General features: G+C 36.8%; 1 protein-coding gene across 1 annotated transcript; it reads left to right on the top strand.

The window, feature by feature from the left end:
• The first annotated feature begins 1744 nt into the window (after positions 1 to 1744).
• Positions 1745 to 6588, top strand: LOC105034798 (protein RKD5). Its single transcript, XM_010910087.4, is given in 6 exon segments — positions 1745 to 2060; positions 2174 to 2413; positions 2416 to 2470; positions 3919 to 4166; positions 5522 to 5742; positions 6147 to 6588. Coding segments are annotated over 6 exon segments (1257 nt in total). The 5' UTR covers positions 1745 to 1804; the 3' UTR covers positions 6384 to 6588.
• The last annotated feature ends 6570 nt before the right edge of the window (positions 6589 to 13158 follow it).

Genomic DNA, 13158 nt, shown 5'->3' with positions numbered 1-13158 from the left:
GCTGAAATCTAAAAATAATTCAAAAATTATTGGTTTATAACTTTGCAGACATGTTTTGATCATCTGAGCTATCTCATTTCAAGGCAAATGTACATATCAGGGTAGCATCATCATGCTACTACCTTGCTTCCATTTGAAACTCTGTTTGCTTTATATAGTTGGTTTATGTTGATTGATAGGAATCACACTAGAATGCATATGTTTTTTGATTATAGATTTACATTTTGTTGAGATTTCACATGATTCTATCATTCAATTTATTGTAGTTTAATAATATGAGGACACCAATAGTTCCACATCGATTGTGAGTCAAAGAGAACTCGCGTTTATAGGGAGAAAAAAATCTTTCCTACGTAAGGCATTTTTTAAAAAGTAAAATCGTGAGGTCCATGAGACAGAATGGACAATACTCATATAACGGATCGAGTCTTTGTCCGCAATAATGATATGTCAGAAAGAGGTAAGGTCCGTCTCGATTTCCTGTTGTTGTGGTTCTAATAATATAGAGAACATGAATAGTTCCACATCGCAATTTTTCTCACGTGAGATATTTTTTAAAGGACAAAATTGATATCTCACGTGATGGATCGAGCTCCATAGATTAGAGCGGACAATATCTCACGTGATAAATCGAGCCCTTGTCTGTAACATAATTGATGATCTTTTAATCTTATTACTATTATTATTATTATTTTCAAGGTTCGGTCAAAAGGGAGGTGGCCTTCAGATGCGCGTTGGTTTATATCGTCCAGATGGTGTAGAGAGAGCAATTTATGATATTTAATTAATTTGACAGTTGCTATGGATGGATGGTAGACCATGGTCAAAAAAAATTTTGAAAGAGACGCGGGTTTATGTCGGTTCCAATGTGGGGCCCAACCAAACCGTGGCCAGTTTCTCAGTCATTTAGTTCAATCTTCTTGAGATTTAATTCTAACCTACTGGATTTAAGTCAGCAACTTTCAATATAGTGGCATCGTAGTTGTTATATTCAATACAACATATATATTTTTTCTCACAAAAAAAAAAAGTTTAATATAGAACATGGAAGCAAAGAATGTATCAAATAAAAGTCTTTTCGGGCTTGAAGTTGGGTTTGGTTGTCTATGATTTCATTGCATGGAATAAAACTTCAACAAAATTATTCCCTCTAAAGAAAATCTCAAAAAAATTATAGAAATGCGGTATTCTAAGCAGCTCTTCTTCTTCTTCTTCTTTTTTCTGTGGGGGGTGGGTTGGTGGAAATACTCACTTGCAAGTAAAAGAAAATACATAGTGCGAGGGTAGCAATGCTGGTGAAGTGCATAATCTCAGGTAGAGAACTTTGCTAGAAGAAAATAATTAAATAGAGAGAGAAAAAGAGAGGATCAGGTCTATCGGCTGGATAGTTCAACCGTCGGACATCCTATATACCAATGAGAAAAAAGAAGAAAGGGAAGCAATACAGGTATGTCTATATATGGTTGGACTAGTCCACCACTGAGCTGGTGGACTAGAGCCATTGGAGAGAGAGAGAGGAGAGAGAGAGAGAGAGAGGAGAAAAAAAAAAAAGAGAAAGAGAGAGGGGTAAGCCCATCTAATGACAAGGCCATCATCTATAGCATAAGATGCATGAATGAAATCACTCTAGAGGAAGCATAGTCTAGAAGCAGTTAAACAAGTTAGTTCTGCCAGATGAAAAGAGAACTTGGAAAGCGACAAGGTTGCAGCATGAACTGGCAACTTGTCATATAAGGGTGAGAGCTTTGAACTTTGAATGGACATGCATGGTGAATTACCATGTTAACATGCATCTAAAAAATAGATGATATCATTCCAAAAGCTACAAAAGGTGGAAAGATCCAAAACCTCTTCTCTTCTTCATGGCCCTCTTGTCACGTTGCCGCAGTACTCAACATATCCCAGTATAAAACAGGAGCCAAACCATGGAAACATGACCCATGAGCATACTCCAACCACCATGGACTCTCCCTCCTCCTCTTCTTCCAACAATCACCACCCACATCCACCCCCTTCTCTCCTCTCCTTTCTGGCTGTCTTCAAAAACGTCCTCAACCAAGGTACTTCCTTTTTCATCACAACCCCAACCATGTAAATATTTTCTTTTACATCCCATTAATCCTCACTCTTTGTTTTTATAATTTTCTTCTTCTTCTTCCTCTTGTTCTTACAGAGCTAATCAGGAGTGTGCATGCCTACCGAGTCTTTCCAGAGGAGGAAGGCGACGAAAGAGAGGTGTGCGTGGAGAGGGAGTTCCTCTTCTCACCCACCTCCTACCTCGAGATCACTGTGCCGATCCCCCGCCAGCTCCTCCTGGTAGATCCAATGGTGGCTGATAGCATCTGCCACCGGCCAAGGTTCCATGAGGGGCAAACTATTGGCCTTTGGCTTTGTATTCTTGCATTCGACTCTGCCGCTCTGCCACCTCCTCAAAGCCTCCTCACATCCCTCCTATCCTCTCCTTCTCCAGGTATAAACATATTTTGCAAGATAGGCCAAGATGTCAACAAAAAGAAGGAAAGATGGGCCAAAGTGGAATGATCTGCTTTCTTTTTATTTTGAGATTTTTTATGAGGTTTGGGGCTCTGTTAGATTGGATGAACTTGATGAAATCCCAAGAATTTTATGGAAGTGCATTGCCAATCTTACCTCAATCTAACATGACAGGAGTGTGATGAAATTTAGTTCTGCAAATTATAGGATTTGTGAATTAGTTGATGATTATTTGTACCCTGTTTTACTATTATTTAGCAATCTATTTTGAATCTTTGGAAGTTGTCCTTTCGTTTTAATTTCGTTTTTCTTTTCTTTGTTTCTTTTTTTGGGGAGTGCATTTGGCATATCTAATTGATGATGAATCGATGCTATGAAAAAGTTTGCTTGTTTCCTTCCTTGCTTCGATGGCTTGTAGTTGATATCGGAGTCAATGATGTTTTTATGAATGGAAATTGGGCTGATCTGGATGAAACCAGTGGTTAGATAGAATAAAATGAGCATTTTTCATTAAATTAACAAAGGTGGGATTTTATTGCTGCCTTGCATGCGTACTCCTGAAATAATTGAATTTTTCTATTTTCTAATACAATGGTTAGATTTTTGTTTGATGATACCATGGCTGGATTTTAGGTGTGATTTTCTTTTTTCCCAGTTGCCACTTTATCACAGAAAAGGTTTTGATCTTCCTTTTTTTTTTTTTTCTTTGCTTTTAGTTTTCTTACAGTAGAGCTCTGACATGTAGTGACTATCTTTCAACTTATGCTTGACTAAAGCATTCACAACTTTGAAGATTGACTAGAGATAGGCTCATACTGTTTTTTTATAATTTCTTCTTCTTCTTCTTCTTTGATGTGCTCAGATCCATGCAACATTTTTAAGACTTCTTTTTAGCTACTTTTTCTTTCCTCTTTTAATAATTGTCATCTATATCTACTCCTGTTGTCTGGATTGTATTGGCCTTTACACATGTTGAGAAAAAGGTTATTCTTTGAACTTTTTCTTTTTCCTTTTCACCCTCCTCCTTCCTTTTTTTCTTGTTTCTTTTTTCTTTTGATGTAAAAAATGCGGCTAAACCAGACCTAGGAGACCAAAGTAAAAAAGAAGGCTTAGGTGGCCCAGAGGGAAAAAAATGGAAAAGGCGAGGTCCTCCACTTATCCATGGTTGAAGCTTTCTCAAAGTATCTCATTTCTCCTCCTTTTTTGCTTTTTTCTCCCAGCTCAGGAGCTACTTGCATTTTTCAAGTCACAGGCAATTTCAAATATTTGATAGGAGTTTATATTCTATCATTAAATGAAAAATTTGCTAGTTTCACTTTCCCCTGTACAACTTTTTGTCATTTACCTTTTTCCCTGTTCATTTTTACCATTTGCATCAAGAAAAGATGATTATAATTTTTCCTTGAATTCATATGTCTGTTTCAGAAATCCAAGATTAAAGTCTGTGCCGACTTTGTCCTGTGATCTTCAAAAGGTTTTCCAATTAAGATGTGAAGCAGAAAACCAAGAGCTGAGGCATGTTGCTTCAGAAGAAATCTTTGTGGACAAAGAAAATGAGTTTTCTCAGCCAATGAAAAATGCATCTGATTACCATGAAGATCGAGTCTTGCACTCTTGTCCTATAATCAAACAAGCAATATCAGAGAATCAACGGACTGATGAAATTGCACCTGGTTAGTAATTTTCTTGCTGAATACCTGGTGCACAACCATGAAATTTATCACTGAAATTCTATTTAAAGTGGCAATTTTTTCTTAATTATCTGAAGTGAAAGTACTTGCATCATGAAATATTTTATAATAAAGTTTGAGCTTGTTGTGGATTTGTCCTAGTTGTAAGCTTGAGATAAATGTTTTATTTTAGATGTATTTTTCATAAAATTTGGATTTCAATTTTATCAAAAATTCTTTTTTGATTCTCTTTAAATTGGAGATCTTCGCTTAATTTTTCAAATTTTGAAGCTATTTCACACTTTGAATGATCAAGCAAAGATCTCTATTTTAAAGAGAATAATAAAGATATTTTAGTTAAACCCCAAATTATGAAGCTATTTGCATCATAAATTATTTTACTTCTGCATATTTTCTAGAAATTATTGTTTGAGCTGCTTGTGTTTATGCTCTAATTGGAAACTTGAGGTCTTGCCACTCTTTGCTTCAGAAAAAATGTGTAAGCTCGAGAAATCAGTCCTGTTTCAGGAGAGTTTTGCATAAAATTGATAAAAAATTAGGAATGATCGAAACATGAAACTCTCTGTTCTAGCTTAAGGATTCTCATGAAATAAGTTTCATGATCTTTACTGAATTGGTTGGCTTTCTACTTTTTAATGCTAGAAGGGTCAAGTGTTGGACTTTTAGGATGCATGCCTTAATGTCATGTAGATCATCACAGCTGTATTAAGAAATTCTGAATGATGGCTTTCTATCAAGTCTGGTAACATCTTAGTCTTAGGTTTAAAAGCATCACTTATAAATAAGGTTAAACTATTTTCTTCATAGCAGTCCAGCTAAGAATTAGACTTTAGTTTAGGGAAGATCATGTGTATCACATAATGGTTGTTTTCGGTCTTCAATAGAATTTTCAGCAATTTTATACTGCATCAAAGGCATCGATTCTCTGGCCAGAACAAGGTCTAGGCTGTAGATTTCAGTATGAGCTGAAGGTTATCAGAGTAAGATTTAGTCAAAATATGGTCAATTTGGATCTCTAAATCATAAAACAGGTTTACTTGTAGGAGTGTCTGCACTCTACAAATCGGTATGCACCTCACGTCCCATAAAAAATACTGCAAATTATTTTCCAGCAAGAGAAATGCCCTACTAAATGAACCCTGATGATATATGTGAGACTAAAGGGTAAAACTAGACCGCATTTATCCTTACATGTAGAATACTCTTATTAGTGTATTAGGCTTGTTTAAATAGAAACACAATTTGTCAGAGAAAAGATAAAAGAAATACATAATTATTTTATCTATTTTCCTCCTTAGCTTGCACTATCTTCTTATGTATTGAATGAAAGAATGCAGAAGTTGGAGCATCCATGAAGAAGAAAAGAGCTGCAGCAGAGCATGTAGCTAGCATTTCTTTAACTGATCTTGTTAAGTACTTCAATCTCCCAATCATAGAAGCTTCAAAAAGTTTGAATGTTGGATTGACTGTACTGAAGAGGAAATGTAGAGAATTTGGTATACCTCGGTGGCCACATCGGAAGATTAAGTCTCTTGACACTCTTATACACAATCTCCAGGTAATTTTTATATCTACCATCAACAGTTATATAAGTTTCACATGTAAACATGTTCACATCATCAAATCATTCTTGTATTTAAGGGTTGGTCATATCTTTGATGCATAATAATAAACTATATACTGCAGATGCATTGTTGCATTAGTTGATGCAAGTCTAAACAATAGCATGTTTAAATTAGATTTCAATAATAAATGAACTTGAATTGGTATTCGCAGTCATAGTGTAAAGTAAAAATCATTGTAGTAGTTGTTGTAGGGCATTTGTCCAAACTCGATTGCTCGCAGTGTTTCATGGTGACCAGAAATACATTATTATGTTATAATCTTAGAAATCCTTTATGATCATCCATCGACCATTCAATACCATTTCTCATAAATAAGAATTAAGAAACTGATATGCAGGAAGAGGTTCATAGACAGGAAAAGGAGGACAAAGCAGCTGCAGCCAGAGCAGCCACTAAGAGGAAGCGAATGCTAGAAACCGAAAAGGAGGGTATTGAAAGGAGCCCTTTCATGGAGTTGCAGGGAGAAACCAAGAGGTTTAGGCAAGATGTTTTTAAAAGAAGACATAAAGAAAAAGTTCTAAGCAAGAAATGCCAGCAACTTTCTCCTGAGGTTCACAACTGCTTCCACAACTGAGTAAATCAAATGGTGTAGAGTTGCTTTTGCTATATTACCAATCACTTGCAAGAAGAAAGAGAGACATTATGTCATGATTTGCTCTAAAGCATAATAACATTTCATATATTTCTCTTATTCCACTTCAGCATTTACAATCTTGAGTGGCTAGTGGTGTTTTAATTTTATATCATCAAGATGCAATTAATAGCTTGTAGTCAGCATATGCTTCGCTCTGAAGATTTTGTTTGAACCTGTTGAGATGCAGGAAGTCAGTAGTCTGATTTGGCCAAGTTACTTTTCTGTCTTGTGAGTTTGAAGATCTCCTTTATTTCTTTCTGTTGGCCATATGCCAGCGCACATCCGGTGGGACTCAGGGAGGGGTTGTCAGTCAGAGGGTGGCTGATGATAGCTAAGGGGTGGCTGATGACATGGCAATAAGTCTTGTGGGTTAGTAGGGATTAAATGGGGCTGACCACCCATCTGCCACATGAGAATGATTGACTTGATGTGGATCAACTTAGGGATGTAGGGTTCTATGCGGTTAATAAAAACTAATAAACCCCACCTTCTCTTAGGGCAATTATCTTTTAGAAAGTTGGTTAGGGGCTAAGGTTCAACAACTAGTATCAGAGTGAGATTGCAGGTTCGAAACCCGACAGGCTCTCCGGATATCGTTGGAGGGGAGGATTGTTGGCCATATGTTAGCTCACACTTGGTGAGACCCAGGAAGAGGTTGCTAGTCTGATAGTTGGGGGATGGCTGATGATGTGGCAATAAGTCTTGTAGGTTGCTAGAGATTAAATGGGATTGACCATCCAGTCCTCATCATGAGGATGATCTGGCTTGATGCAGGTCAACTTAGGAATGCAGGATTCTGTGTGGTTAATATAAAGACTAATAAATCCCATCTTCCCTTAGGGCAATTGTCTTTTGAAAGTTGGTTAGGGGGTAAGGTTCAACACTTTCATTTTTTTTCTTCTCTTTCTACCCCATTCTTTCATAGGACACACATGACCAAAAGAGGTGTTGTAATCATTGTTATAATGTGTATGTGGATGATTTATATTAGTGGAAATTGATCTCAGTTTTGTTAGAGAGCTTCTTGTGTATGTAGTTTCATATAAGTAGAAATTGTTCCCTTTAAAACTGGGAAAGAATGGATACCTAACAAGTTTTTTGTGTTATGGGATTCATAAACATCTAATAGCCTATTGTGATTTTTGAAATTGTTCCATTAGCCCCGTGGGGAATGTGAGACAGGTCTTGGGCTTCTTATAGCAATATGGGTCTATTAGATTAGAGTATTCGGTCCTACATCTGATGCAGACCATCTCTGTTAAAATATAGAAGGATAGAGTAATTCTTTGTGCACCGTGTGTAGTGCAATAGGGGCACACCGCTCAATAATATTGGGGCACATAGCGTGCTTAGATGGGACATATATTTAATGCTGCTCAGTATTTTTCTTTCTCCAATTTTTAATGACGAAAATATCCTTCTCTCTATAGAATAAAGAAAGAACAATATTATTATTTTTTGCTATCTTGTATAACTTTCAATGAATATATATGATGTCTTAAACGATATATATGACTTTTTATGTCTTTATGATATCCTGAACAATATATATGACTTCTTAATACCTTGTATGACTTCCTGTGAATATATATGATATCTAAAATAACATATATAGCTTCCTAATGCCTTATATGACTTTTTGTGAATATATATGATATCTTGAATAATATATATCATTTTATGTGAATAAATATAATATTTTAAATAATATATATGACTTTTTAATACTTTATATGACTTTCTATGAATATATATGATATCCTGAACAATACGTATGACTTCTTGATGTCTTATTTGACTTCTTATTGATCATATAAAGCATCAAAAAATTATATATATTATTCAAAATATCATATATATCTATAGAAAGTCATATATATTATTTAGGATGTCATATATATTGATAGAAAGTCATACAAGATATTAGAAGCCATATATGTTGTTCAGAATATCATATATATTCATAGAAAGTTATATATATTATTCAGAATATCATATATATTCACAAAAAATTATATAAGGTATTAAGAAGCTATATATATTATTCAGGATGTCATGTATATTCATAAGAAGTTATATATATTATTCAGGATGTTATATATATTCATAGAAAGTCATATAAGATATCAGGAAGTTATATATATTATTTAGGATGTCATAAATACACAAAAAATTATATATATGGTTTAGGATGCTATATATATTCATGAAAAGTCATGTAAGGTATCAGAAAATAATAATACTATTTTTTTTTATTCTATGATAAAAATGGGTATTTTCATCACTGAAAATTGGAGAAAAAAAAAATTGAGCGGCATTAAATATCTATTCCATCGGTAAGTATGCTATGTGCTTCAATGTAATTAGGCGGTGTGCTCCACATCAATTTTATTATACTGTACGCGGTGCATAAAGACTTTCTCTAGAGAGATATTAACATGTTACGTCCTATTAGAGACTTACTAGGCCCACCTCTCAGGAAACAAATGGGAGGCCTATATTAGGGGAAGTAGCTCCTCTTAGTGCGCCCTTCTTTCTCACAAAGAGAAAGATAAGGGGCACCACATAGCATACTCCACCAAACCATGGTTGGCCCTCCCCTTCCTCTTCGATAAATATATGGCTAGGTTTGGGGGTTTTGGATGCGTGTGTGCGCGCCTACACACGCACATGAACACACACAAAAGCCGCCCTCCCCCTCACAATTTTCTCTCATGCTTTCTCTTCCATCTCTTATTTCTTGAGAGACCTCTAGGGTTTGGAGAAACCTAATGAGGCCATACAATGAGAGGAGAATCTAAATGGGAGTACTCTGGAGATTCCCTCTACCAAATATTCATCTAGATTTGTTTGCACACAAGTATATTCCAAATCCTATATGTATTATTGAGAAAACTTTTGCATGCATTATAATGGATTTGGGAGAATGTAATTTTCTTTTTGCTGCATATTCTTGATCTACCATGCTTCATATCTTAATTTGATTATTGCCCAAATGTAGGATGAACTGTGGATTGTCATCAGGTTGATCTCCAATCACTGCATCCAAATTTTATGTGATTTGGATTTCACCACTTTTGAGAGGAACTTCTCAGCAGAGAGCTAGCACATCAAACTTGCTACTATTCTTCTACCAAAGAAAAAAAACTTGCTACCACTCCCTTTTGGTTCCAAGTTCCAAATATTGTATGGATTAAGGGACTTGCTCCAAACAACCAAATGTGTGAACTTAGGAATTATTTATTTACTATAACAACATTCTAGATGATCCATTTTGGAGTTCACTGGGTTTTCTAGAATAATTTATACTCAATGGCCATTTGTAGGCCTACCTGGAGTTGTTGGCTTGGAGCACATAGCCCATGTTTGGTAAGTTGTATGATAGTCACTTTGTTGTGGACTGGGCTCTTTGGTTTTCACCTGGCAAGTTCTCCAAACTTATGTTGGACTTGGCTTATGGTAGATGGTTTCTGTGTCATCCATCATAAATATAATTAAACTTGTGGGCTTGGCTTGGTTTTGCATAATCGTGCTATGCAAGGACATGTGTGCGAATGCAACATAATACAGCATAGGCATGGAAGTGGGATGGCTGTGCATATGCATGACATATATGCAATTTACCTTTTACATCAATTAGATTATTGGATAACAAGATGAGTTAACAGGTATTGGAGAGCTATAGCTAATGGGCCCTTTAATGGGTTTACTTTCTTGGCTAGTCGTCAGAGCCTTAAAGTTTGAGTCAGAGTTTACTAAACCAGGCATCAGTACATAGAGCCCAATTCTCAGAAATCCAATATCACAAATCTTTTGTAAGTGTTGTTGTCTTACTCCCATTACCAAGAGAAGCCTCTCTTTCTTCCTATATCTTTTCTTCCATTTCTATATATTTTTTTCATTGATTTGAAATCCCTTTTTCATTGTTCAAAAGTTATTCCAAGCGATTGAATGAGTTATTGGATCTTTATCCCCATTGGCTTGTGCTATGCTAGGAGGCTATTTAGATGAAGCTAGGATCTATTATACCTTGGAAGCACCTTCGCAATCACATATACAAGAGGGATGTTACTTTTAAGACTGTGCTTAGCATGCCTCTTGTTGCAGCCAATCCCTGAGTGTGCCTGACTCCAATGACGAGCAATTTGCAAAACAAGTACTTTAATCGAAATTATGTCCGACGGGGACCCTCCGATACCTAAGTTAGCGGGAAGTGGCGAACAGGATATTTAGTGCAGAATTCGGCAAAATTTTAGCTAGATATCTTTTACCATTACTGTTTCTTACCTCTCCTTTATAGGCAATTCAGGTGTAACCGTTGAATACATGGTGTCCCGCTTTGTATAGAACTAAAGGATAGTTAACCTCTATTATCGAGCCATAATCATAGAGTTAGTGGGCAGTTTATGCCCACTAACAGTCATGGTGTGGAGTCATTGCCTATGATTATGGTATCATGATTGTAGATTAAGCAATCAGCCATGTCAGTCGGTCGTGACAGTCAGCTATGGCAATCGACTATATCAATCGGCCATAGTGGTCAGTCTGCTATTAGGTAGTTGGCCATTATAATGCTGGTTTGGTTATGAAGATGTTGTTTCGGCTATGATGGTCAATCAACAATGATGGTCAATCGGCATTATGATGCTGGTTCGGTTATGAAGATGCTGCTTTGGTCATGATGGTCAGTCGGCCATGATAGTCAATAGGCTATTATGGTCAGTTGACCATTATGATGCTGGTTCAATTATAATGGTTAGTCGGCCATAATGACTCTGTTTTGGCCATGACCTGCAGATTTAATAAAAAAATAGGATGACTGATGAAGGTGTTAGAACCTTATCTCATGAGAGCTGAATTGTGAAAGTTTTTTTCCTTCCAGCCTCCTTATTTTAGGAATGCTGGCACAGTCTATTGGCCACGCAGAATTGGAAGCCGATCTTGAATCAGAGGGAGCAGATCTGATTATCCCAACAGTTGCCCCCACTCCCAAGTCCAAAGTGACTTGACACGTTGGATGATGGGAGTCAGCATATCTTCTATCATGATTTCGAGCCCCGATTCTGCAGTCATTTTGGTTGTCAACTAGAGTTGGCATATTATTCGATCTGATCGTAGTAAGTCAGCATATTATTCTGTCCGACCATAGTCCAATCAGCATACTATTTCATCCGACTGTAGTCGAGTCGGCATATTCTTCCATCTGACCATAGTCGAGTCAGCATATTCTTCCATCCGATCATAGTCGAGTCGGTATTTTGATCCTCTTAGGACTCATCTCGATCCGGAGATCGATATTTTTCTACTTTGGCCCCTCGAGGCTTGAGTCAGAGCTCGTATTTGTCATCGTATTGCATAGTCATTAGATGAGCTATTGGCTTATTATTTTTTTTTAGGATGTGGATCCCTTAGTCAATCGAATAAGAGCTGACTAAAAAATTGAAGATATTTGTAGATTGTCAGTATTCCATATTCGAGGGACAGTCGTTCTGTCATAGAAGAATATTATCGTACATTGCGCCGTTTAATCGAAACATTATCATAGGTCGTTTCGTTATAGAGAAACATAGTCATCATTGGGGAAGAGCTTTTCGAATCATAGATCATGATCGATTCGTTGTTTGGAGAAGCTTTCTAAATCATAGATCACTATCGATTCATCGTTTAGAGAAGCTTTTCAAATCGTAGATCATGATCGATTCATTATTTGAAGAAGCTTTCTGAATCATCTATCCCCCAAAGTCTCATTGCTTAGTCTTTTTGTAGCCTTTTAATTTGGCAATCTAGCTCTTGGAGCTTTCGCTTGTAGTTGTCCACATACTGGGAATCCTCTCGAAGAGAGCATCCAAGAGTAAAACTTTTGTTGGATGAGAGAGAAAAGAACATCATCGTTTCTCCTTATCAGCTTTGTGAAAAAAAATAGATGGCGATCGGTGTGTTGAGAGTGATGGGCTAAGTGGTATGGTCCATCTCGTCGATGGGACTGTCGTCGAGATTACACCACCATCAATTATTGGTTGTATTTGCTGGAGGCAATGAACTACCTCCGTCAGTATCTTTTCCTACTGCACTAAGGCACGAACTGCCTCCGTTCGTGATGATGACCAAATGTGAGGATCTGGGCTCTGTCAGTGGAGGAGGGAGATCTTCTCGATGGAAAGATTGTCGGGTGAAGCCGATGAAAATATTCTGGGCTCTTGTTTTCATCATGTTGATTGAATTTTCTCTCCTACCTGGCACGCCAATCTATTGCGGCCAATCTCTGAGTATGCCTGATTCCGATGAAGAGCAACATGCAAAATAAATCCACTGATCAAAATTGTGTTCGACGGAGATCCTCTGATACCTAAGTTAGCAGAGAGTGGTGAATAGGATATTTAGTATAGAATTCGATAGAGTTTTAGCTCAGATGTCTCTTACCATTGCTGTTTCCTTACTTTCTCTTTATAGGTACTCGGTGTAATTACTGAACACGTGGAGTCCCACTTTTTTATGCCACTAAAGGATAGTTAACCCCTATTATCAAGCCATAATCATAGAGTTAGTGGGTAGTTTATGCCCACTAACGATCGTGGTGTGGAGTCATTGCCCACGATTGTGGTATCGTGATTGTAAATTAGGCAGTCGACCATATCAGTTGGTCGTGACAGTCAGCCATGGCAATCGGCCATATCAGTCGGCCATTATGATGCTGGTTCAGTCATGAAGATATTAC

The sequence above is a fragment of the Elaeis guineensis genome, chromosome 11, assembly GCF_000442705.2.
Source record: "Elaeis guineensis isolate ETL-2024a chromosome 11, EG11, whole genome shotgun sequence".
Lineage (NCBI taxonomy): Eukaryota > Viridiplantae > Streptophyta > Magnoliopsida > Arecales > Arecaceae > Elaeis > Elaeis guineensis.
Note: the sequence above shows the minus strand (reverse complement) of the source record. Positions and strands in the feature narration are given on the sequence as shown.